General features: G+C 47.9%; 1 protein-coding gene across 3 annotated transcripts; it reads left to right on the top strand.

Annotated features, from left to right (window-relative positions):
- The first annotated feature begins 709 nt into the window (after window positions 1–709).
- On the top strand, window positions 710–27,647 carry LOC115083589 (gastrula zinc finger protein XlCGF57.1-like). Of its 3 annotated transcripts, none has more exons than XM_029587505.1 (2): window positions 710–764; window positions 25,641–27,647. In XM_029587505.1, exon 2 carries the CDS (start codon window positions 25,694–25,696, stop codon window positions 27,479–27,481), a length of 1,788 nt encoding a protein of 595 aa, XP_029443365.1. In that variant the 5' UTR covers window positions 710–764; window positions 25,641–25,693; the 3' UTR covers window positions 27,482–27,647. The 3 variants fall into 3 exon arrangements, with proteins under 3 accessions (XP_029443365.1, XP_029443364.1, XP_029443366.1); XM_029587504.1 differs by lacking the exon at window positions 710–764 and adding an exon at window positions 10,305–10,359; XM_029587506.1 differs by lacking the exon at window positions 710–764 and adding an exon at window positions 10,310–10,359 and having other exon boundaries at window positions 25,645–27,647.

Here is a 27,647-nt window from a genome sequence, read left to right as displayed (position 1 = left end):
TCTCGCTTTGTGGTATTGCTGTCTTCCTTTTAGGTGACCTAGAGTCCCTTTTGGAAGTTTGTTTTGGTCCCGAAGAGTTTGCTGATCGTTTCGGTTTAGTTTTTGTTGGTCTGTCACCAATCCTGGCGCTAGCATTTCTTTGTCGTTTTTGGGGGGGATCAGACATTGATGGTCCCGGGGATGATTTAGTGTCTGAAACTGCCTGGGAAGTTTCTTGTAGGGATCGTAAGGATTCTATTCGCTCAGCGCGGATCCTCCGGGCCCTTGGGGACATACGCCCGCACGATGTACAATTGGGGATGTCATGGTCAGGACCCAAACAACGATAACAGCTGTTATGTGTATCAGTGATCGACATCACTTTACCGCAGCTGCAGGGTTTGAACCCCGATGGGCGCGGATTATCATTTTTATTTGATTTTGACATTCTTACTTGGTATTGAAGAAATAAGCTGAGGAGGTCCGAAGCTCCGCGTGCGATTCCTGCGCGCGGAAAAACAGACTGAGGAGAGTCGTTTTTCCAGCGCGGGAACCCACGCGCAGCCTCAGAGCAGAGCTCTGACTTCTCTTTGGAAGCTCCGCCTCCTGTGCCTGACGGACAGGTCCCATACAGCATGGCTAATTCAGCCTGCTATCGACGGGAAACGAACGTGGTGCTGAGACCGGAAGCTGAAAACTTTGACCGTGCAGGGAGGGAGCCGGGGCTGGAAATCCTGCTCTGGAGAAGGGGCAGGAGAATGGCTGCAGGGCTTTCTGCTCAGCAGGTAGGAGGGGGGCAGGGGATGCAGCCTGGGACTGTTCCCATCCCCCACCCCAGGGACCGTGCAGGGAGGGAGCCAGGGCTGGAAATCCTGTTCTGGAGAAGGGGCAGGAGAATGGCTGCAGGGCTTTCTGCTCAGCAGGTAGGAGGGGGGCAGGGGATGCAGCCTGGGACTGTTCCCATCCCCCACCCCAGGGACCGTGCAGGGAGGGAGCCAGGGCTGTAAATCCCGCTCTGGAGAAGGGGCAGGAGAATGGCTGCAGGGCTTTCTGCTCAGCAGGTAGGAGGGGGGCAGGGGATGCAGCCTGGGGCTGTTCCCATCCCCCCAGCCTCTCACTGAATCCATTCTTTGGGCTCCTTATTCTCTGCATCCGCTCAGGCTCTTCTTCATGCTTCTCCCCCTCATACAGCAGCAGCAGCTCCTCCTGCTTAAGGACCCTCTCAGTTTCTGCTTCCTGTGATTTCTTTACCTTCCCCCTCTGCCTCCTCCACTCTCCTTTGCCTTTTTACACTGAGAGTTTGATGCTCCCAAGGGCTTGTCTGGGTACTTTTCTAGTTGCCTTTACAAAACTGGAGATAGGAATTTCTCCCCCTACTCTCCTGTGAAACTTTGGGTTGCTCATAACTCATTATTTGTAGAAAATTTAGCTGGTGGAGGTCTCTGGGTAGGGTAAAATTTAGCTGGAGAAACTTGATATTCAGTGCTGCCTGGGTAAAGTTAGTCTGATTGGAGAAATCCCTGTCCTGTAGTAACCCAGATAACTTTTCCTGGGTGTAGTTTGTTCTTTGTTTTATTTTTTGTAGGCCAGAAAGGAGAAAAGTGCATGGGGGTAACTTGCTGGTGCAGTGGTTACTGTTGATGCAACTTTCCTGGACGTACCCAGACCAATACATACCAGTGGGTTTATACCTCCCTACCAGCAGATGGAGGCAGAGAACAAACCCTTGAGGCACTGCTACATAACCGAGAATGCCACCTGCAGTCCCTCCGTATTCTCTGGTAGAGGTGCAAACCTGCAGTCCTGACTGATCTGGAAGTGTGAGAAGCGCTGCAGCTCCCCGAGGTGACAGATTCCGGTGGCTGCCATCCCTTGGGTTGAGCTGGGCGAATGGGGGGTTGGTTACTCCTGGCTGTTTCAGGCCCCTGATAGCCAGGGGACTGGCTCACTCTCTGTGCCCTGAGGTCCCCTCCTGCCTGTTGCTGGATTCACCAGGGAAGTATCCCCCCTGGGGATTTTTGCTTTGTTCTCTTTGTGGGTGAAGCTAATTAAAAAAAAAAATCTTGCATTTCCTTGCGTGTAGCAGATGGACTCAGGACCAATGGGTATAGTGTACTCCTGATAGCAGTTGGGAAACGGATCAGATTTCAATCTGATGTCAGCCCTAGTACATATACCCCGCAGGAAGTGCAGCTCTTCAGTATTTTCCGTCTCCATAGCAGTTAGGGACTCTCTGCACCCTCGCACAGCGTTAGAGTAAATTTACCAGAGAAAAACCAAAATAAGAAGAAATCTTACCTCTACAGACGAGCCCCGCTCTCCTGCGGTGACACCCATCGGGTCCCTCCCCCAGTTGAGAATTCCCAAGGTGATTTCCGCGATCCCTCGGAGGTAAGCCTCAGTCTGGCGGCCGACCCTCAGATGGGACCTAGCACCCGAACTCGGGTGAGGCTGAGAGGCAGCGGGTGCAACCTCGAGCGTGGCGATGAAGGTATTTTCCCTCTGCCCCCGCAGCCGGAGACCGCTCGGAACGAAACCAGGAAATGCCGAGACAAGGTAAGGTAGAAATCTTTTTAAAGTCTCGGTCTCCGAAGCTCGAGGAGCTGCACAGGTCACCAGCTGGGACCAGTGCCACCGGGTTGATCTGCCCTAGTAGGGCTAGACCCCGGTCAGATCCAAGGGTCCTCCCACATAGAGACCCCCCCGAGGTGGTCGATATTGTCCGCGTGGTCGCCGGCACCATTTTGATCTGTTCGCTGCTCTACCCGTCGCTTCGATCCTTGCACACAGAGGCGCACAACATACACGCTCAAGTACCGTGCGCACAAGAGACACACATAACGCGCTCACTGTGCCAGGCGCACAACAGCGCGCACATCCTGAACGCACGCCAAATCTACACGCACAACTTCGCACCAGAGCGCATAACAGTATTTACGCGCACAAATCCATAGCACCACCGGAAAAGGAGCTCAAGGCTCAGGGCCTCTGCCCAGCGTGCCACATCAGAGCTGCACAACATGAGGAGGCCACCGCCCTGTGTACTCAGTGCGAGGAGGCCCTGGGGGATCCAGCCCAGGGCCACCCCCAGCCGGTACACAGTTCTATCTCATCATTCAGTACCCTGGACCTAGCGACCCCTAGTGGGGTCCTCCCTCAAACGGGACCCCCCAGGGACACAGTGCCTCATAGTTTAGACCCAGCATCTATCTCCTGGGTGGAATTCTTTAAAGGCCTGCATACCTTTGTTCACATGCAGCCGGAGCCTCCAATAATACGGCCACAACTTCCACCAGAGGACCTCAACACCCCGGGACGCTCTAGGCCCAGGGAAGTGATTCCACTGCCAAGAAGCCCCACCTTCGGGGACATGGACAACTCAGCGGAGGAATCAGAACTCCTGGTGGAAGGGGAACTGTTTCTGGGGACAGAGCCTCACCGAACCATGAGGCATTTCTTCACCAAGGACGAGCTTCCAGACTTGGTCACGCACAGCTTGAAGTAACTTGCTATCCCGGGCACAAGTGCCTCGGGGGAACCTAAGACGAATCCTCTGCTAGAGGGACTCCGTCAGACCTCCCGCCATGTCCCTCTGTTCCAGCAGCTAATTGATCTGGAATGGGATGCCCCAGAGTCTGTTCAAAGGGGGACGGGCTCCGGCAGCCATGTACCATCTGGACCCGGCGGCCAAAGACCTACTGACATGCCCGAAAGTGGATGCCATGGTCTGCGCGGTCTCGAAGCGCACTACGATCCCAGTGGAAGGAAGAGCAGGGCTCAAGGATGCTCAAGACAGACGTCTGGAATCCATCCTCAAACAGTCCTTTGACGTCTCCGCTATGTCTACAGATTGCGGCCTGCTGTGCCATGATGACACGCGCCTGCTTATCACAGACCAGTAACAACACTCCTGGGGAAGCTATGGAACCAGCAGTATCATTCCTCACAGATGCTGCTTCCGATTTGGTGCGCACCGCAGCTAGAGGAGTGTCATCAGCCATGGCAGCCAGGAGTCAGCTCAGGCTCTGGAGCTGGTCGGCCGACGCTTCTTCCAAAACAAGACTCACAAGGATGCCCTTCAAGGGATCCCTCCTGTTCGGAAGCGAACTAGATAAACTAGCCAACAAATGGGGCGAGTCCCCACTGCCATGGCTACCAGAGGACAGGAATAAGAGAAACCAGCAACCCTTCCCCCGAACCTCCAGGGGTAGAGGATCACAGCGTTTCAACCCATACAGAAACACATATCAAGCGCCTTGTCCCGCAAGCAGGAACCAGTCCTTTCGGAACAGGCAGAACAAAAGGGGAACCAGCTCGGGCCCAGGCCCCAGTCGCATCCCACAATGAGACTCAGCCGACCTGTCTAAAGGAAGAAGCCATAGGGGGCAGACTTGCCCTATTCTACCAAAGATGGGTCGAGATACCTTTAGACAAGTGGGTCCTAACCATCACTCGAGAGGGATATTACCTGGATTTCCACCCCCCTCCCCCGGACATGTTTGTGGAATCCCCCTGCCACAAACCCTCCAAGAGGATGGCAGTGGAAGCTACACTGACCAGTTTGCTAGCCCTAGAGGCTATAACACCGGTGGCTCCACAACAAATAAATACTGGGCATTATTCCATCTATTTTATCATCCCCAAGAAAGAGGGAACGTTCAGAGTCATCTTGGACCTCAAGTCGGTCAACCGTCACCTGAAGATTCCTTTTTTCTGCATGGAAACCCTACGCTATGTAATAAGTGCGATACAACCGGGAGAGTTCCTCACATCCCTGGATCTGTCGGAAGCCTACCTACACATTCCGATCCATCAAGAGTATCATCGTTTTTCTACACTTCAAGATCCTAGACCGTCACTACCAGTTCTGGGCACTACCATTTGGGTTAGCCACAGCACCCCGGACGTTCACCAAGATCATAGTGGTGGTGGCGGCAGCAACACTGAGGAAGGAAGGAATCCTTGTACACCCTTACCTAGACGATTGGCTGATCAGGGCGAAATCCCCAGAGGAAAGTCCCCAGGCAGCCAACAGAGTCAAAACTACTGGAGAGCCTCGGGTGGGTGGTCAACACAAACGAGCTGTCTGCAGCCCTCCAAATCTCTAGAATACTTGGGAGTCCGGTTTGACACCAAACAAGACAAGGTCATCCTGACACCGACCAGGAGATCAAAATTGATGAGCCAGTTATGAACCCTGTTGAGCGAACCTCGCCCCACAGCATGGGATTACCTACAAGTCCTCGGCCTTATGGCATTCATACTGGAAGTAGTGCTATGGGCACGAGCTCACATGAGACCTCTACAATGCTCACTACTATAATGATGGATTCCACTGTCCCAGAACTACACCGTACGTCGCCAGCTCCTGGGCAGAGTTTGGGCCCAACTACAATGGTGGCTACAAGAAGGCCATCTGAGCCAGGAAACAAGACTATCTTCACCAACCTGGATCCTGCTCACCACGGATGCCAGCCTACGAGGATGGGGAGCACACTTCCAGGAACTAACCGCCCAAGGGCAATGGAACACAGAAGAGTCAGGATGGAACATCAATCGCCTAGAAGCCTGGGCAGTCAGACTAGCCTGCCTACGGTTCAGTCACAGAATCTGAGACTCAGGGTAATGTCGGAAAACGCTACAACAGTGGCCTACATCAACCATCAGGGAGGAACCAGAAACCAACAGGTGTCCCTGGAAATAGACCTCCTAACGTCATAGGCTGAAGTGAATCTCCAAGAGATCTTGGCCATCCACATCGCCGGGAAACACAACATCGCTGCGGATTACCTCAGCAGAGAAAGTCTAGACCCAGGAGAATGGAGGCTGTCGACCACAGCATTCCAATTGATAGTAAACCGTTGGGGAATTCCCACCATGGACCTCCTGGCAAACCGGTCCAACGCCCAAGTGCCCAGCTTCTTCAGCCGCAGGCGGGAAACCCAGTCCAAGGAATCGATACCCTGATACAGACCTGACCACAGGAGACTCTGTTATGCGCCTTCCCGCCGTGGCCCCTATTGGGCGCAATCATTCACAAGATAGAACACCACAGAGGACCAGTACTTCTAGTGGCCCCGGACTGGCCAAGAAGACCGTGGTACACAGACATGCGAAGACTGCTGACAGGGAGCCCACCCCACTATCTCCACACAGAAACCTGCTCCAACAGGGACCGATCCTCCACGAGGATCCAGCTCGATTGTCTCTTATGGCCATTGAGAGGACTCACCTAAGGAAGAGCGGAAAGTCGGGGGCAGTGATTGACACCCTACTCCGAGCACGCAAGTTCTTCACATCCCTAACATACATAAGGATTTGGAGAGTATTCGAAGCCTGGTGCGAGGACCGCGACATCATACCACGCTCAGTCAGAATTCCTGTGATTTTGGAATTCCTGCAGAACGGCCTACAGAAGGGATTGTCTCTCAACTCCATCAAGGTACAGGTGGCCGCATTGTCATGCTACGGAACCAAGAGCGAGAGCAGCAGCATAGCCTCTCACTCTGTCTCCTGCTTTCTGAAAGGAGTCAAGCAGATCCGACCACCCCTAAAGTGGCCGGTGCTTCTTTGGAACCTCAACCTGGTCCTTGATTTCCTAGCAGGAACCTCTTTCAGACCTCTCTGCGGCCTGTCTCTCCGACTATTAACTTTGAAGACAGCCTTCCTGTTGGCAGTCTGTGTTGTATCCGATAGACTTGGGGAGAGTATGGTAAAACGCAAATCATCCTATCACTACTATCTTGTCTCTGTGATGGCTTCAGAAGTAATTCACTCTACTTAGATACGAGAGCTGCCACCCCCAACACTTACGTTCCAATCTCCCGATGGGACAGTTTTTGAGACTTAGGAGAGTCTGTTCTACAGTAAACAAATATAAAATACGTGCAAAAGAAATGATACAGAGTTTTTGTGCAAGGGGGTATCCTTTTTATGTGGTGAAAAAGGCTTACAAAAGGGCTCGGTGGGCAAATCCTGAATTACTTCTGAAGCCATCACAGAGACAAGATAGTAGTGATAGGATGATTTGCGTTTTACCATACTCTCCCCAAGTCTATCGGATACAACACAGTATTAAGCGACACTGGCATGTATTGAGCCTATACCACATATTTAATAATGGCCCTCGATTTGCCCTCAAAAGGGGTAAAAACATCCGTGATAATATTGTACATTCAAATTTTACTGATGAAGAAGAATTGGGAGAAATTGGACATTATCCGTGTAACAGGTGCTGGGTGTGCGAGAAGTCCTTCAGTGGACAAACATTGCCTTTTTTTAAAGGGGGAATGTTTAAATTCAGGACACATACTGATTGTTCTGCAGTGGGGGTTGTTTATGGCATTTGGTGCCCATGCCCTTTACTCTACATCGGTAAAACAAAAAGATGTTTGAGGACGAGAATGATTGATTGAGCACAGGAGCTCCATAATAAGACAAAAGATTGAAGCGCCCCTGGTCCAACATTGTGTAACAGAAGGACATGAGTTTTCTGAATTCAGATTTGCGGTTATAGAACAACCAAAACATCCACAGAGAGGTGGGAATTTTGATTTAATCCTTTTACAAAAGGAGCAGAAATGGATTCATTATTTCCAAACAGTAACCCCTAGTGCAGAGCTTTCCAAACTGTGTGTCGCCTGCAGTGTGCAGGTGTGTCGCGCGAGCCTGGTCAACTCTGATGCAAGTTTGGGCTTTTTTATTTTTCTAGAGATTCACTTTTTTTTTTTCAGTTTATGGGTTGCTTATTATTGGGTGATTTTTGCTGTCAATTGCGTTTTTTTGGGGTGCTTGGTGGGTGGAACGAGCCCAGCCATCCTTGCATTGGCTGCTGCTGCCGATGAGGCCTGGCCATGAGGAGTACTGACTGCAAGCAGCAGTATCTGGTGATCATGGAAGGGAGTAAAGCACTTAACTGGCAACAATCAAAAAGACGAGGTACATGAGTGTGGGGGCCAGACATGTGCTGGGGGGAGAGAGATGGAGTGTGTGGGGTACAGACATGTGGCTGGGGGGAGGAGAGATATGAGTGTGTGGGGGTCAGACATGTGCTTGATGGGGAGAGATATGATGTGTGGGGTACAGACATGTGCTGGGGGGGGAGAGAAATGAGTGTGTGGGGCCAGACTGTGCTTGAGGGGGAGAGATATGAGTGTGTGGGGTACAGACATGTGCTGGGGGGAGGAGAGAGATGATTGTGTGGGGACAGACATGTGCTTGAGGGGGGAGATATGAGTGTGTGGGGTACAGACATGTGCTGGGGGGAGGAGAGATATGAGTTGTGGGGGGGACAGACAATTTGTTTTATTATTGTTTCTCATAATTATAACAATACATGAATCTTGGAATATATATTTTTAATTAAATTTAAGGTTTTCATGAGATAGGTTGTGTCCGTGAAACATTTTATTTAGGTATATATTTAAGGAAACATACATAAATTGTCGAAATATGTTTCGTTCGTTTAACCTTTAACCTCTGGTTTACTAGTAGACTGAATTACCATGTCGTGAAATTATGTTTGTCTAAAAAGTGTGTTACCAACATGAAAAGTTTGGAAAGCTCTGCCCTAGTGGGTTAAATAGAGAAATTGATTTTGTTGTTGTGTTACCTGGTTGGTGAAACCTGAATAAAACTTAAATTACAAAAAAAAAAAAATAGAGAAATTGACTGGTAGGTCTTTTTGAAGAATGATCCCTTTAAAGTTGATTGACAGCTGATATTTCCGGGGGGGGGGGGGGGGGGAGATGCATAAATACCTTGGCAGGAAGTGAAGATACGAAATTTGAACGCCGAGGCGCCATTACTGCACAAATGAAAACCCAGCAGAAATGATTTTGTGAGTAGTAAAATCTCTTTAAAGGTAGGAAATTACACTGTGAAATGGGATAAGGTTTGTTTAAAGATGTGAGACTTTTTAGGAAGGGTGTGGTGTCCTGTGTACTTGTGGTGAAAGACTTTAATCTTTTAGAATTTAAATTTTACTTTCTTATGTGTCCTAGGTCAAATTGAATGACTAGCGCTGGAAAGGCAAAATTGATTTTGAAGTTGAAATTAAGATACAAGGCATCCCCTGAAGAAGACTGGAAACAGTCGAAACATGGCCCATGTCGGGACAGTGTTGAATTAAAAATCTATAGTGGGGCTAAGTATAATAAATCTTAGGATTTAATGATACAATAAAAACCAGAGTAATAATGACAGGGACAGGTTTGAAATTAAAGTAAAACCTATGGTGATAGTGGTATTAGAACACACATTTGTAAATCTTAGGATTTAGTAAATATATTTTTGGGGGTAAAAATAATAAAATAACGGTTTTAAATTAATTGAATAAAATATTTTGAGTAGATACGGAACTACACCAAATGATTATATACCTAGTGCTTGACTAATCGCTGAAATTGCCTGCGGCCCATTGCATGGCGAGAGGCGATGGATTAAATCATATTTGCACTATTACTGATGGTGTTGTTCCTAATAATTTGTTATTGAAATAGTGATATAAAACAAATTTAATAATTCTATATATCCTCTCTGTTTGGATTAATTTATTTTCAAGTATAATCAGTTTGTCTACAGTTTGGCTTTTCCAGAGAATACTTGCGGGCTGAGGTCGGGACAGGGCTATATGTCCTTGACGTCAGCTTTTACTCTGTCTCCATCTGCTGGTAGAGGTGTATAACCCATTTCTGTGGATTGACCTGCTAGAATGCAGAAGAAAGGAAATTATCAGGTAAGTAATAATTTTTCCTTTCCTTTGCCCTGCAGAGAAGGAAACCAAATATCTGTTTGAGATTTGGGGCACGATTCCTGTGTGCCCATGGTTTCAACACCCCTGAATACAGAATTAGTACATCACAATGGGAGATATGTCACTGCCCAGGACACCAAACTCTTCCTGCCCTGTTAGGATTTAGCACAGTGAGTCCTCCTGATGGAATAGAACCAGATGTTCCTGATGTTCTGGATAATGCTCTTATAGCTTCCTTTTTATTATAATGTGATTTATCCACGCAATGACATTTCATATTCTCTGTCTCTGGTATTAGAGAATGTTTTCCAGTTTGATTTGAAAACCTTGGGGGTCTATGGAGGGCAACACAGAGGGAACAAATCTGGCATTTCCTGGGGAAGAGGGGTCCTGGTGCCCTCTTTTCAATGATAAAATGTTAGGAGAATAAATCCAGCTGAGATCTAATGCCCGCTGAGCTCCTCCACGTGTCTCTGAGTGTTTCTGGTTTGTGTTTCAGGTGCGGGTGACGTCTGAGGACATCGCTGTCTCTTTCTCCCAGGAGGAGTGGGGGTATTTAGATGAAGGGCAGAAGGAGCTTTACAGGGAGGTGATGAAGGAGAATTATGAGACCCTCATCTCCCTAGGTAAAAATTGCACTATCTGCATGTTTAGTGGACTCGAGGGCTGATTTACTGAAGGTCGTTTGTGACTTTTCTCCTGACTCCAGCTCCAGCATTGCTCTGGGTCTGAGCTGGCACCTGAGATTGGTTGTTTGTCTCTTTTCACGTGAGACGGCCCCTGCGAGGCAGTCTAGGAATTTATCTCAGATGTCTTACATGAGGCACCTGCTGGGGAGCATCCACAAAGTTTCTCATGGGACTTGGCTGAGCCCTCAGCAGCAGGACCAGGATACAGAACTGAATGGGCCAAATTTTAAAAGCGTTACTCGCACTAAAAGATGAATACGTGGCCGCATGTGAATGACATGAATTTCAAAAGCTGCTAATTACTTGCTCGTGCTAACTGCTGGCTCCGCCCCCTTTTTAAGTGTGTAATTCCGCTGCTCGTGGCGCACTGTTAGCTGCGTATATTTCCTGCTGCTCCTGGTGAGGAGTAAGTCTGCAGAAATCATTTTTTAGGACTAACACGATAGGGTGAGGGGTCTTGCTCAACTGGGAGGAGTGCAGGATGAGGAACTAGAAGGGTCTGGATGACCCTGAGATAGACTGGGCATACTGGTGGGATAATGGGTAAAACTGGGAATGGCTTTAACCTGAGCAGGGTTTAAAATCCTCTTCCCTGTACGCATTAAAGCCGACAAATTCTTAAGGCAGAAATGTGCTTTACATCTGCTCGAGTACACATGCTGGGCGTATTTTACATTATACACATGTACTTGTGCAGGTGATTTAAAACTCCAGCGTATCTTTGCTCACTCGCCCCCAGGTGCACGTACGGTCGCGTGCAGTCTTGTTTTACAATTAGCTGAATATGAACAGCAGGATACAAGAGGACTGAGCTTGCTTCATGACTGTCATTACCCCGTGACATACTTAGCCATGCACTGATATAATAGGGAGGTTTCAGCTTGTCTGCACACTTCTAGCTGTCTCATGACCATTTTTCCCTTCTCCCCTACCTACGGATCCATTCTCCTTCCTCTTCCTGACGCTAACCCTACCCAATCTCATTCCCCACTTCTGTCCATTGGGAACATCAGGTGCCTGTCAGCCTCCCATGTGTTACAGTTTTCATCTCCAACACTTCCGTGAGATACTGTATTTGCCGGCGCATAAGATGTACTTTTTTCAAAATAAGGGAAAAATTAGAGGAGGATGTGACGTCATCCCGGCAGATGGCCGACTAAATCAGAGTCTCTCCCTCGACATCAGATTAATCGACTGACATCGGGCACCCCAACTAGCGGTTTGCCTCCTCCTTGCTCCCCTTACTATCGGGATCGTCGGCAGATGTCGCAGTGGCGGAAAACGCTCGATTTAAAAAAGTTTTCTTACAGTAAATTGCCGCTGGAAGGAGAGCAACCGGGCGACAACATGGCGGGCGCGGGAGCCGAGCCAACAGAGCTGGTCGAGGCGGCCGCAGGGGCCTACATGGACGACAAGTGTGATCCCTACCAAAGCGGAGATGAAGGGCTGGTTTGCTGAAATTAAATCAGAAATAGCGGCGAAAACCGAGGTTATCATGACCTCCATAGAAGAGCTCAAGGAGGACATTGCTGAAAATGGCCGCCGCATTTTTGAAGTCGAAACCAGAGCGGAAACAAACAGTGCGGACATTAAAGAGCAGCAAGAAAAAATAACCTCCATGCATGAAGAGATGGAACAGCTACAAGACAAAATGGAAGATTTAGAAAACAGATCCAGACGTCATAACCTTCGGTTCAGAGGAGTCCCGGAGGGCCCTGAAACCTCAGACTGCGTGGCTATTGTGGCTCAGATCAGCGCCGTGCTTCTCACTGCAAGCGAGGGAACCACTTCCGCGGAGCCAGAGGTCGAGGTAAAAATAGCCCGAGCCCATAGAGTCTTTGGTCCTCGGGTTAACAACCTGCCTAAAGACATTGCTTGTTATCACGAATTCGCAGTTAAAGATAAAATCGCTAGTATAGCGAGGCAGCAACCCAGCTGGAAGTGGCAGGGCCATGAGGTCATGATTTTTATTGATCTCTCCCCCACAACGATAAAGAAGCGGAGGGACTTTAAACCCGTCACGGATCTATTACGCAAAGAAAATATCCGGTATCGCTGGCTGTTCCCATTCGGGCTTAACTTTACACTAAAGGGCGAAGCACACAGGGCGAAAACGCCAGCAGAGGTCTCCAATATCCTACGTGCGGCAGGGTATCCAGAGATTTTGGGTTTACCTGTCCAACTCAAACCATCCGTTCGTAAGGACGCCCCACCGCGATGGCAGCGGGTGAACAGAGGAGATAAAAGGCTGCGACGACAACCTGATCCACTCACGCAGCGCTGAGCATTGGTTTGGTGAGAGAGTTGGAGTAACTACAAGGGCTCAAGGATTTCCTATGCTCAGCATCCAATTTGTTGTCCTGGAAATGCCAGTGAATCTTGGTATATGGTATCCGGCTACTACTGTTGTAGTCCACAGCACAGTTATTTTCTTGATGTATTGTTTAAATATGTCCACTGTTGGTTCTAATGTTAAGACCTAGGGCTCTGGGTCGGCTAGTTTATTTGTTGGGGATGCTCTGAATGTCAGAAAATATTGAATCCAGCGTACATGATGTCACAGGAGGGGGACTACTGCTGGGATGATTGCCTCCTCCCTTATTAAGACAGTGTGGCCCTGTGCAGGGGAACAGGCTGTGGGGGAGATGGGAAAGCGGGGGGGGGGGGGGGGGGGGAGTTAGAGGGTCATACGCATTTCAGACGTCTCAGTATGGTAACAACATGGACATCGGGGGTATACAGCCCTGCCAGATTATTGGAGTGGCAGGGGCAGTTCGTGGCACTCTTTAAGCTTCTGGCCTCTTCTTTCACTGTGCCATGACGATTTTTAACATATGTCCCTAAATGTAAAGGGACTGAATACGCATCATAAACGGCAATCTCTTTTTGCTGACCTGAACCTAAATCCTACTATGATTGCCCTAGTACAAGAAACCCACTTAAAGAGGAGATATGAGCGATTACTTAAACACCCCAGTTTTCCTAGAGAATACTGGGCAACGAGACCACTGGCCCATAAGTACTTAGGAGTGGGAATACTTATACACAAAAATTTGATATATGAAGAAATATCGTGCCAGACAGACCCGGAGGGTAGATATCTTCTACTGGTTCTCGCTTATAGGAGGGGAAAAGTATACCTTGATCAGTTCCTATGCTCCGAATACGGCACAGGGTACTTATCTGGAGGGTCTCTCTCAGATTATTGATTTGTGGGCTGAGGGTCATATAATTCTGGGTGGAGATTTCAATATGACAGTAGACCCTCGCCTCGATAATTCACATTCCAATCCCTCGACTCGGAGGCGGGACCGCCAGGTGTTTCGTCAATTTCTGAGGCGTCATGGCCTGGTTGATGTCTGGCGGGTCTGGCACCCCAAGACCAGGAATTATACTTTCCTTTCCAGGGTGCATCATACCTACTCTCGTATTGATTACCTGTTTGTAGATAAAGGTTGCTGTAATCAGGTTTCTACCCCGTCCCTGGGACCTATCACGTGGTCCGATCATGGTCCCGTATTTATGGACTTTCATTTTTCTGGGTATGATAAAGGACAACAATATTGGAGACTAAATGACAGCCTCCTCGAAGACGAGGAATTCTGTACCCAGTTGCATGGGGACATTCAGGAATACTTGCAGATTAATGATACCGCTGATACTTCTCCCTGTATCCTTTGGGACTGTTTAAAAGCGGTGCTGCGGGGGAAGCTCATAGCTAGGGGTGCATATGTAAAGAGATGTAAACAGCGGGATAAGGTTGATCTCTTAATGCAATTGCAGCAATTGGGGCGTGCTCACTCAGCTACTGGGGACGATAAAATACTGGGACAAATGGACACCCTACGCCAACGCCTGGCGGAACTGGAAGCAGCCCAAATAGCGCATACTTTGACTCACTGTAAACAACTATACTATGAAGGGGGTAATAAGGCTGGCAGACAATTGGCCCGTAAATTGAAGGTCCAACAAGCCCAGAATAATATTGTTAAATTAAAAGATGAAACAGGGCAGTTGTTAACTTCAAACGCAGATATTCGGCAGCGCTTCCTCCTTTTTTATACGGCTTTATATGCTCCCAAGACTACCATAAACCATGCTGAAATGGAGGCCTACTTTCAGCATTCCACGCTACCGCAGGTCACCCCGGAGGCTCAATTATTTCTCACACGGGACATTACAGCGGCGGAAGTGACTTGGGCCATTAAATCATTGAAATTAGGCAAGTCGCCAGGGCTCGATGGCTACACTGCCTCATTTTATAAGAAATTTATAGTACTACTGGTACCACCGCTGGTAACCTTGTACAACTCCCTCCAGGGGCCGGCCTCGATCTCCCCGGCAGACAATATGGCAGGGGTGACACTGCTGGCTAAGCCAGGTCGGGATCCCACGGTTTGTGGCTCTTATCGCCCCATTTCGCTAATTACTTTGGACCTGAAAATTCTAGCAAAAATTCTAGCCAACAGGCTAAATGTATCCTTACCTGGCTTGATACATCCTGACCAATCTGGCTTTATCCCGGGCCGCATGGTGTCGGATAATGTCCGCAAAACGGTTGATGCCATGGGATGGGCCCATTCGCAAAAAACTCCCTTGCTCCTGTTAGCCATAGATGCCGAAAAAGCCTTTGACTATGTGCATTGGCCATTTTTGTTCCACACCCTGCGCCTATTTAATTTGGGAGACAAGTTCATTACCTGGTGGTGCTTGTTTAAAAATTAATGGAGGGTATTCCTCTCCGTTTGCAGTTGGTAGAGGCACCAGGCAGGGGTGCCTGCTGTCCCCATTGCTCTTTGCGCTCTTCCTAGAACCATTTGCACACCGCATTCGGAGTAATCCCTTAATCTCAGGCATGCGGGTGGGAGACTTTTCCTCTAAAATGTCTCTTTTCGCAGATGACATTTTATTCACTATTACTGACCCACTTCAATCACTGCGGGCTGTCTCTGATGAACTGGCAGCCTTTAGTAGCGTCTCAGGGTTCTCGATCAATTGGGAAAAATCGGAATTATTAAATGTCAATGTCTCTCCTGACTTACTTGCCCAAATAAAACTGGAGTTTCCCTTTAAGTGGGCCAACCGAAAATTAAAGTATTTGGGGGTATATCTGGGCACAGAGCATGATCTATTTCACTTAAATTATTTACCGCTTATGGAAAAAATATATAAAGACCTAGAAGAATGGGACAGGTATCACATTTCTTGGCTGGGGAGGATAGCAGTACTAAAGATGAACATCCTGCCCCGGATATTGTACTTACTGCAGACTTTGCCCATAGTCATACCAGTGAAACTATTGGTGAAATGGCAAAAGAGACTCAACAATGTCTTCTGGGCCTAGAATTGCCCAGAAGACATTGTACTTGCCCAGACATAGAGGAGGGCTGGGGGTTACCATGGAGCAGCCCATCTGAAAGCGGCCATAGAGTGGCATAATACCAAACAGGGTAAACCATGGGTGCGCTTGGAGCAGGCTATGCTGGGAACCCTTCCTCTCACTGCCTTGTTATGGCAGACCCGGGACTCCAGGAGCCCGAGATTGAAAATGCCAGAGACGGTGCATACCACCCTATCCGTTTGGGAGAGATGGAAGAAAACACTAGTGGGTACCCAAGGCTTTTTCCACAGCACTCATTTATTTTATCACAGGGAGTTTCGGCCTGCAGGCAATCCGACAGCGTTCAAGCACTGGATTGCTAAGGGAATATCACAATGGTCGCACATCTGGTCTCCCGGGGGGCTCACTCCATTTTCTACACTTTGCCATCAATTTCAGCTGGGGCCCGCTGATCTCTTCCGGTATCTGCAAGTTAGGCACTTCTTTCTTAGAAATCGGATTGAAGCTGACCTTGTAAAGGGGATTACTTCCTTTGAGAGTATGTGTCGACGTGCACATTTGGTTACCAAACATATCTCTAACATGTATGGATTATTAAGTGATGATTTTGATTTGTCTGCGTCGCATATACGAGCATGGCAATCGGATTTACAATGTGATTGGACAAAGGAGGACTGGTTGCGGACATTTCAACTCCTGCGGAAGGGACTAATATCCACACTGCACATTGAAAATGGATATAAATGTATTCTTCAGACGGTATGTCACACCATGTCTCATTCAACGTTATTCGCCTACCACACTGGGACTATGCTGGAAACAGTGCCAGGAGCGAGGTACCTTTTTCCATCTCTGGTGGCAATGTCCCAAAATACAACAGCTCTGGACATCTATATCGACCTGGATTTCAGCGATTTTGAATACAAGCATACTGCTTACTCCCGCACAAGCCCTACTGAATGATGAACTCAAAGACAGATCGAAATTTCATAATTACTTTATTAAATTTGTGGTAACTGCGACCAGATGTGCCATAGCGCGTAGCTGGAAGGATCCCAATGTGCCTCCGTTATTAACCATACAGGCATCGGTCTTGACCATGCACACCCTTGGGAAGATTACTGCCTTTCGGAATAAATCTACCCATAACTTTCATAAGGTCTGGGGTCGCTATGAACGCTGGTTGCAAATTTCTATTGCCCAGTAGAGGGACGCATTTCTTCAATGTCGGTCTGGCGTGGCCAGCTCTCTCCATACCCGCTCCGGGAAGGCAGACTTCTCTGGACCCTCACTTTAACTTGTAGCTGTTGTAATGCCACAGAACTCTCCACTGGCTCTGTCTATATGCTCTTTGATGTCAGTCAACATGCTTTTTGCTTACCATGTTCCCTATTGGTATCTGCTAATTACTACCTCTAACGGGGGGGGGGGGGGGAGAATGTTAGGGGATATCTCAATGTAAAATGGCTTTCAGTTATATTGTACAATAGCACTCTTTGTTCCATTATGGATGCATTCTTTTATGTACGTTGTGCACCTCTATTTTGTTCCATGCCAATAAAAGATTTAAATGGAAAAAAAAAAAAATAAGGGAAAAATTAGGAGTGCGTCCTATGCGCCGGTAATGAAAGTTCCCTGTACGTACCCGGATCAGTCCAGACTCCTGGGTTTTGCCCCCCCCCCCCCCAGCAGATGGAGACAGAGCAGTCACCATAACAATGCTCCGCCTATAAATAGAATGGCGCCACCTACAGTCCGGCAGTATTCCTCTGTCTCCAGCAGATGGTTCAGGTGCCAAACCTACAGTCTGGGCTGGGTGCTTACTTGGTTATTCTCTTGTTTTTGGTCTTTTGTTTTCTGTCTTGATTAAGCTTTATTTAAAAAGAGAGGGAGCATAAGAAAGCAGCTTGTGGCAGCTCAGTGGTCGTTAGGTTCTGAGGGAACCATCCCCCGCTGGTCTGAGGCAGCTGCTGCACAGGGTCGAGGGCCCTGCTTATCTTCTTAGCAGCTTGGGTGCGATACCGGGGAGCCCGGCTCACTCCACCCGAAGGAATCAGCACCTTGAACCACTGCCGGGCAAGTTTTATAATTTTAAAAGTTTTACTTTCGTTTTCTCCTGCTTCGATTCTCTCTCTCCCTGACTCAGCGCGGCATTTGCTTTTGGTTTTGGGCTATTTCTTCATGATTTTTGTCAAAATTTGTTGTATTTTGTTTAATTTAGTTTTTCTGTCATAACTCGATGCCGCGTTCGTCGGTTTTCCGCCCGCACGCGACTCTCTAGGGAGGATCTTTGCTCTGATTGTATCCCGGCAGGGAGGGGTCATCGGGAGCCGGAAAAAATGTTAAATCTGCAAAACTAGCAAAAGCAAAGTCTGCCCGAGTCCCTGTAGGGACCTCTGAAGCTGATCAGTTCCCTTTCAGTGCGGGAACGAAGGCTCTCTTTTCAATCTTTTAGGGTTGTGACTAGTGCAGCGCTGGGGGAAGGGAATTTTACCTCCTCCTTTTTCTCCCCAGCAAGGTGTTCCAACGGACGGGGAACCTTCACATCCTATTTCCCCTGCCATGGAGGATAGCCCCGAGGGGGCCTCTGACTCCTCTTCCTCTTTTTCCTCACAATCAGGCCGATACAGTAAAGCACAATCAGGCCGATACAGTTACCCTGTTTTTAACCCGCTTTGGACGCACATTTTGGACGCGTAAGCCAACCTGCGATTCAGTATCTGGTTTTACGCGTCCTTACCGCTTACTGAAATGGACGCATATCCGTCTCCGCCCGCTGCATGTATATGATATGTTAATGATCGATTTAGCTATTCCCTCCGATACAGTAACGTGCGCCCAGATTATCGCCCTTTTAACCAGCTATTTTGCCGCATCTTTAACCTGCAAATTTACCGCCTACCCTGACCCTGGCGTTAGTGTGGTGCTCGGTCAGCTTCGTACCGGACAGCGCCATGGACAACATGTATATTATTGCTCTGGCGCTATTTTTCATTTGGTTGAGAAGCAGAATGAGAAATGCTCTAATGAGAAATGCTTGACAGATTGGAGAGGCAAACAGGGGAGCCCAGCAGCAAGGAGAACCCTTATGACTGGAGAACCCAGCAGCAGGACCGGAGGAAGTATGTGATATGTTTCGGTTCAACTGTACCATCTATCCGTCTCTGAGGCTCCAGACATGGACGCCTTTACGGACGCTGGAAAGATGGGTGTCCGTTAAAATAGGCGTCCGTAAAGGCGGAGACATGGACGCCTCTACGGATGCCGGAGAGATGGGCATCCGCTAGGCGTCCTGAGGCTCCAGTGCCAGCGTAGACATGGATACCTCTACGGACGCCCATACGGAATCTCTACGGACGCCTATACGGAGCCTTCCTCCTGCGTCTAGAATAAGGCTGTAGTAGACGCTGACTTTGGACGTCCTGCCGGGTGCTCAAGGTCCATGAATGTCTGAGGTCGCGGCATCCATTCGTGGACCTTCCCGCTGCCTTGAGCACCCGGCTGGACGTCCAAGCCGGTGACTTTGGACATCCAGTCGGGCGCTCAAGGTCCATGAATGGATGTCCAGCCGGGCGCTCAAGGCTGCGGGAAGGTCCATGAAAGGTGCCCAAGCCACGAGAAAAGAACCATCCACTTACCTGGTGGAATGACATTTGAAATGACATTTTGAAATGATAGGTACTGACGCACTCGGGATACTGTATAGGCGCTGTATACCACTCTATACAGTAAAATGGATTGCACACGCCTACCGCTTCATGGGCGCACTTTGGACGCCGCTTGCATTTGCGTCTCATTTGAATCCTGAATCGAGCGATACGTGAACTAAATTGTGCGGGCGGCAAACAAGCGGACGCCCGGCACTGCCGCACTCTTTCTTACGCGTCCTTACTGTATTGGCCTGAATTTGTATTGTTGCTCCATAAAGCTTACAAGGAGAGGAAGTTAGGGAAGCTTCAATCTGGCAAAAAAGATGTTTCTCAGAGTTCTAAGTCCTCTGCTAAAAAACGGTCTACCCCTAAGGGAGGTGCGGAGCCTACTCAGCCTAAACGTATCAGTCTGTCAGGGGTTTCCCAGATTACTCCAGATACTTCTAGTCAGGACACTGATCCAGATGACCCAGACCTCCAGCCCAAACCCCCGCTGGGGGTGGATGTAGACTCTGATTTACAGCACCATAATGCAATGCGTGGGACACATGCTGCGGAGGGGGATGACCCAAAGGTGGTGCGCCTTTTTAGAAAGGAGGAGTTGGGTCCCCTTATTCCTGCAATTTAGCTGAACTGGGCATTGAATGTCCCCCCAGAAGAATCTAAATTGGGTGCTATGGATCCTGTGTTGCTGGGTCTGAGAGGCCCTCCTTCTTTTCCTTTTCATTTCTCAGCTACAGATTTCCTTTTCCGAGAATGGGATACCCCGGATCTGGGTTTGAAAGTGAGTAAGGCCATGGACAAGCTATATCCTCTGCCAGAGGATGCTTTAGCACTGCTTCGAGTACCCAAGGTAGAAGCGGCAGTGTCTACTGTTACCAAGAAGACCACAATTCCGGTCACTGGAGCTACAGCACTCAAGGACCTGTAAGACAGGAAATTGGAAGTGCAACTTAAAAGGATTTTTTGAGCTTTCTGCACTGGGAGTGCGTGCAGCTATCTGCAGCAATTTTGCCTTACGAGCGGGTCTCTACTGGGTTCAGCAATACAAGCTAATGCTGACTTAACGGATGAAGAGGTGGTCCAGGTAGGTCGTCTGGAAGCTTCGGTGGCATACAGTGCGGATGCACTGCATGATCTTTTGCGCACATCAGCCAGATCCATGGTTTCAGCTTTCTCAGCTCATAGGCTCCTCTGGTTGAGAAACTGGTCCTTGCCCTTCAAAGGCAAACTGCTTTCGGTAAGGATCTAGAAGATATGATCCAGTCTCTGGGTGAGAATAAGATTCATCGGTTACCAGAGGATAGACCGAAATCCAGAGATTCCTTTGCCTCTCAGGCCAGATTCAGAGGGAATCGAAGATTTCGCCCATCTAGACCGCCCGTGGCCCCTTTTTGACAAGCTCCTAACAGGCAACAGACTTGGTCCCAGTCCTTTCGGGGCCATCGATTTGGCAGACCTGGTAACTCCCAGTCTGCTTCCAGTGCAAAAGCATCACAATGAAGGGGTGCAGATCCATTCCTCGGTGCCGGAGATAGGGGGCAGACTGTCCCTGTTTTACGAGGAATGGACTAAAGTAACAATGGACCAGTGGGTCCTTACCGTGGTAAGAGACGGCTACGCTTTAGGTTTTGCACAGTGTCCTCCGGACTGATTTCTAATTTCTCCTTGCAGTTACAAAACCAAAAGAAGAGCAATGCAGGACACCTTACAATGCCTTCTGCAACTAGGAGCCATCATCCCAGTGCCTCCAGAGGCAAAAAGGAAGGGCCGTTACTCCATTTACTTCATAGTGCCAAAAAAAAGAGGGATCTTTTCGGCCCATTCTGGATCTTAAGAGTGTAAACAGATGTCTCCGGGTTCCCCGGTTTCGCACGGAGACGCTTCGGTCTGTCATTGCCTCAGTTCGCAAGGGAGAGTTTCTAGCATCCTTAGACCTCACGGAAGCGTATCTTCACATAGGCATTCGGTCAGACCATCAGAGGTTTCTTCGGTTTTCAGTTCTATATCAGAACTGGCTTCGGTCTGGCTACAGCACCCAAGACATTCACCAAGGTGATAGTGGTGGTGGCAATCCATCTCCATAGAGAGGGTTTACTGGTGCATCCTTAGTTGGACGATTGGCTGATCCGTGTGAAGTCAAAAGTGCTTGCCCAGGAGGCAATTCAGAAAGTACTTCAGCTCCTGCAATACCTAGGCTGAGTGGTCAATCTCGCCAAGAGCCGACTGGAGCCCACTCAGTCGTTGGAATATTTGGGTGCTCTTTTTGACACTCAGCAAGGCAGAGGTTTTCTTACCATGGAACACATCTCCAAGCTGCAAGTCCAGGTACGAGGTTTAATGCTCAAGCACCCACCTAGAGTCAGAGATTATTTACAGGTTCTCGGGTCGATGACTTCAACATTAGAACTGGTACCTTGGGCCTTTGCTCATATGAGACCTTTGCAGTCCGCATTACTTTCCCAATGGAACCCAGTCTCCAACCTTTTTCATCTACCTTTACCGCTTACGGAGACAGCGCGAGCCAGTCTCGATTGGTGGTTAGTGACAGACAATTTAACCCAAGGAGTTCCCCTGAAGGTGACCCACTGGACAGTGGTCACCACAGATGCCAGTCTCTCAGGTTGGGGTGCGGTATGCCAAGGAAAATCAGTGCAGGGACTTTAGACCCCTGTCGAATAGCTCTGGTCGATCAATCGACTGGAAACCAGGGTGGTATGGTTAGCATTGCAAGTGTTCCATCCTCTCCTCCAGGGCAAATCGGTCAGAATTCTCTCAGACAATGCGACCATGGGTGGCTTATATCAATCGCCAAGGAGGAACCAGAAGTCAACCAGTGGCAATAGAAGCTCGCCAATTGATTAGCTGGGTAGAGCTAAACTTGGTAAGCATAGCAGCGTCTCACATCGCCGGGTGGACAATGTGCAAGCAGACTTTTTCAGTCACCTTATGGATCCCGGAGAATGGGAGCTGGCAGAGACCACCTTTCAACTCATATGCGATGCATGGGGCACACCCAGCATGGACCTGATGGCAACTTTTCAGAATGCCAAAGCGCCGAGGTTCTATGCTTGTCGCAGAGAGACGGCAGCAGAAGGGGTAGATGCCCTAGAGTTGCTTTGGCCCACCGAGGTTCTGCTGTATGTCTTCCTACATTGGCCATTGATCAGCAAAGTGCTCTAGCACTTTGCCGATCAATGAAATCCATCCAATGGAAATCATTCTGATAGCTCCAGAATGGTCGAGACGTCCCTAGTTTGTGGACCTTCTCAATCTCGCGGTGGACGGTCCTCTGCGGTTTTCATTCTCCCAGACCTGCTACATTAAGGGCTTGTTTGTTTGGAGGAGGTCGATCGCTTCTGTCTAGCGGCATGGCTTTTGAAAGGCAGAGGTTAACTCACAAAGGTTATTCTCTAGCTGTGGTAGCTACGCTTTTCCGATCGCATAAGACTTCTACCAATCTCACATTTATTTATTTATTTTTATATACCGGTGTTCCTGTATGAAATACAAATCACATCGGTTTACATTGAATGTTATATATTAGATATGTTAAATATGTTAGAGTATAGAAAGTTTTTAGTCTTATTTATTTATTTACAAATTTTTGTATACCGACTTTCCTCAAAAAGAAATCAAGACGGTTAACAAAGTAAAACGTCAATATAGATCTAAAAGATCATAATGACGCACAATTCAATCAATTAACATCAATATTAAAATAAATCATACATTTATAATCTCTCTACAACACATTTCTAAATCTATGTAACACACATTTCAATTGTCAAGCTAAAACTTAATCATAGTGAATCTTAAAACATAAAATATTACTAAAAAATACATCTAAAAATAACTTAAAACTAAAAACAGTAACAGTAAAATTCTAAAAATCAGAGAGAGAGTCTAAGATGTTAAATAACTCAACTTGTCTTGGTTTTTTGACCGTGAGGTTGCGCCTACCTGGGCCTCGGTGTCAGATATTCTGTGTTTTTTACAATCCGGTCTTTCTAAAGGGTTGTCATGTAGTTCTCTCAGAGTGCAGGTTGCAGCACTTGGTTGTTGGCGTGGTTCCATCCAGGGTGTAGCGTTAGTGGCACATTGGATGTAATTCGATTTCTTAAGGGAGCAAAACACTTGCGTCTTCCGCTTCGGCATCCTTATCCGTCGTGGAGTTTGAATTTAGTCCTCACTGCCCTTTGCTCAGCGCCTTTTGAGCCTTTGAAGAGATCAACTCTAAAAGATCTTACCTTAAAGGTGATTTCTCTGGTGGTCATTATTTCGGCTCGTAGGGTGTCAACTCCAGGCGCTTTCCTGTAGGGATCCCTTTTTGCGGATTTCGGACTCAGGCATTTCTTTAAGGACAGTTCGGTCTTTCTTGCTGAAAGTGGTTTCCTCTTTTCATGTTAACCAATCAGTGAAGCTACCGGCCTTCACGGACTTAAACCGTTCGGATCCTTTGGCTAGTGACTTGCAGAAGCTTGACGTTCGCAGGGCTTTGCTGCATTACCTTGAGGTTACCAATGAGTTTTGTGTGACTGACCATCTTTTTGTGCTGTGGAGCGGTCCTAAATGAGGACAGCAGGCGTCCAAAGCTACTATAGCTCGCTGGCTAAAGGAGGCTATTAGGTCGGCCTATCTCCTTCATGGTAGATCCCTTCCTACGGATCCGCATGCCCACTCCACTTGTTCACAAGCGGCGTCTTGGGCAGTGTCAAATGGTATCACCGCAGGAAATTTGCAGGGCGGCTATGTGGAAATCTCTGCATACTTTTGCGAGACATTACAGATTGGATGTCCAGGCTCCAGTTTCAGGAGGATTTGGAGAGGGAGTGCTTCGAGCGGGCCTCTCCGGATCCCATGCCAGGTAAGAAAGCTCTGGTACATCCCAGGAGTCTGGACTGATCCGGGTACATACAGGGAAAGGAAAATTAGTTTCTTACCTGATAATTTTCGTTCCTGTAGTACCACGGATCAGTCCAGAGTCCCACCCGTCAGAGGCATGGAAGAACAGGAGAGTCCACTCGGTTCTTATCTATTCCGGTTCTTATCTATTTCGTTATTTCAGATTGACAGAGATTTTTAATGTGTTGTCCTCAAGTGGTTTTTTCAAGGTTCAGGTCCCAGGAGGGTTCAGTGGACCAGTTTGTTTCTTTTATTATATACAGTTATGATGGTTCCATTCTGCTTTGATATTAAGTAATACTACGGGACTGTAGGTGGCGCCATTCTATTTATAGGCGCAGCGTTGTTATGTTTACTGCTCTGTCTCCATCTGCTACAGGGGGGGCAAACCCCAGGAGTCTGGACTGATCCGTGGTACTACAGGAACGGAAATTATCAGGTAAGAAACTAATTTTCCTTTAACAGTGTCTGGTGGGGGTGGGGTGGGGAGTGTTGCGGTGGCATCGGGGAGCAATTCTGCAGATCCTACGTGCTGGTAGTCAAAATTATCGGTGCGTAGGACCTGCAGAATCGCTCCCCGATTGGTCGGTGCTGGACAAATGGGGCTTGCCGAAGCGCAACTTCCCCAATCAAAATTAACAGGTGATTTTGATTGGGGAAGCTGTGCTTCGGCAAGCCCCTTTTACCCAGCACCGGCCAATCGGGCGGCACATCTTCACTTCGCTCCCCGATGCCACCGTGTCACTCCCCCCACCGCACATTAATAATTTTGTTTACCGGTGAATAGGACTGCAGAATCGCTCACAGATGCCACCAAGACACTCCCCCCCACAGGACACTGATTTAGTGCCCAAAAATTATTTTTTCCCTTAAATTTAGGTTTAGAAAAGGGGGTGCATCTTATAGGCGACTGCGTCCTATATGCTGGCAAATACGGTAATTCCAGGCATCCACCACACTTTCTCTGAACAAAAAATATCTCTTGATATTATTCCTAGTTTCCCCCCTTGGAACCTTTGCTGTACAAATTATTTTCCATTAAAGAAGTTTACTTCTTGAGCATTATTACCTTTCAGGTATGTGTCTCTATCATATCTCCCCCTTTCTCCTCTCCTGTAGGTTATACATATTTAGGAGCTCATCTCATAAGGCTTTTGGTGCAAACCCCATTGTTAGAAGTTTTTCATGGTCACCAGTGCTTGGTCTGAAGGGCACACAGCTTTATCACTGTGTGACACTGCCAGAGCAGTGATTATAAGATCAGAAACCCAGATCCATTTGCTGATCACTAATATCTGATTAATGTCTTCTTCTATCACCAGCAAGTGATGAGGTCACACAGCACATAAAGGAGGAGAATCGAGAAGAACATCCTATGGAAGAAGAACTGATCTCAAGAGAATCAGGACATGGTTTTGTGAATGTTTCGCAGGGGACTGAGAGGAGAAACACAAGGAATAATCAGCAGGAGTCAGAGAAGAAGCAGAGAGACCCTGCAGGAGACCCATGGGATGGAGTCACTGCATGTGAGATGGAGGTCAAAGTCATCCCTGAGCACCAGAGACATGTGAGCACAGAGAAACCCTTCCAGAGTAATAACAATGATCAAAAGACTTCTGACCTTCACCAGAGGGAGGGGAAAAGGAAGAAATCCTTTCTGTGTGACTCTTGTGGTAAAAGCTTAGCTAAGGAATCGCATTTAATATTGCACCAGAAATCCTACCCACCCCAAACACTATTTCTGTGCACTAAATGTGGGAAAAGCTTCAGTCAGAAGAAAAATCTAAAAGTGCACCTAGTCATACATAAAACAGAGAAACCTTTCCCCTGCAGTGATTGGAGGAAAAGTTTAATTAGTAAGTATAAGATAAAATTACATCACAAAATCCACACTGGAGAGAGACCCTTCTCTTGCACTAAAGGTGAGAAATGTTTTGTTAGGAAAAGAAACATCACACAACACCAGCAAAACTACCCTGGAAACAACTCATTTACCTGCACGGAGTGTGGGAAACGCTTCCGTCATAGGGATAGGCTAATGTGGCACCAGCGCATCCACACAGGAGAGAGACCATTCTCCTGTACTGAATGTGGAAAACGTTTCATTAGCAAATCACACCTCTCCCAACACCAGAAAATCCACACAGGGGAGAGGCCATTCTCATGTAGTGAATGTAATAAAAGATTCACTGTGAAGAGTGCCCTCGCAAGTCACATGAGAATCCACACAGGGGAGCGACCATTCTTATGTACTGAATGTAATAAAAGCTTCCCTGTGAAGGGTGCCCTCACAAGTCACATGAGAATCCACACAGGTGAGGGTCTATTCTCATGTAGTGCATGTAATAAAAGATTCACTGAGAAGGGTGCCCTCACAAGACACATGAGAATCCACACAGGGGAGCGACCATTCTCATGTAGTGAATGTAATAAAAGATTCACTGAGAAGGGTGCCCTCACAAGACACATGAGAATCCACACAGGGGAGGGACTATTCTCATGTAGTGAATGTAATAAAAGATTCACTGAGAAGGGTGCCCTCACAAGACACATGAGAATCCACACTGGTGAGGGACCATTCTTATGTAGTGAATGTAATAAAAGATTCACTGAGAAGGGTGCCCTCACCAAACACATGAGAATCCACACAGGGGAACGACCATTCTCATGTACTGAATGTAATAAAAGATTCACTGTGAAGGGTGCCCTCACCACACACATGAGAATCCACACAGGGGAACGACCATTCTCATGTACTGAATGTAATAAAAGATTCACTGTGAAGGGTGCCCTTACCACACACATCAGAATCCACACAGGTGAGCGCCTATTCTCATGTGGTGAATGTAATAAAAGATTCACTGAGAAGGCTGCCCTCACAAGACACATGAGAATCCACACAGGGGAACGACCATTCTCATGTACTGAATGTAATAAAAGATTCACTGTGAAGGGTGTCCTCACACGTCACATGAGAATCCACACAGGGGAGCGACCATTCTCATGTAGTGAATGTAATAAAAGCTTTCTTATGAAGGGTGCCCTCACCAGACACACAAGAATCCACACAGGGGAGCGACCATTCTCATGTAGTGAATGTAATAAAAGCTTCCCTGTGAAGGGTGCCCTCACAAGTCACATGAGAATCCACACAGGTGAGTGACTATTCTCATGTAATAAATGTAATAAAAGTTTCCCTGAGAAAGGTACCCTCACCACACACATGAGAATCCACACAGGTGAGGGACCATTCTCGTGTAGTGAATGTAATAAAAGATTCACTAAGAAGGGTGACCTCACAAGTCACATGAGAATCCACACAGGGGAGC

This window comes from Rhinatrema bivittatum, chromosome 2 (assembly GCF_901001135.1).
Source record: "Rhinatrema bivittatum chromosome 2, aRhiBiv1.1, whole genome shotgun sequence".
Classification (NCBI taxonomy): domain Eukaryota; kingdom Metazoa; phylum Chordata; class Amphibia; order Gymnophiona; family Rhinatrematidae; genus Rhinatrema; species Rhinatrema bivittatum.
This window is presented reverse-complemented; position numbering and strand designations above follow the sequence as displayed.

Excerpts from the sequence above, each read along its gene's own strand:
- LOC115083589 (XM_029587504.1), top strand. The coding sequence starts at position 10,326 with ATGAAGGAGAATTATGAGACCCTCATCTCCCTAG. Across the intron at positions 10,360-25,640 it reads TGAGACCCTCATCTCCCTAG|CAAGTGATGAGGTCACACAG; the intron begins GTAAAAATTGCA and ends TTCTATCACCAG.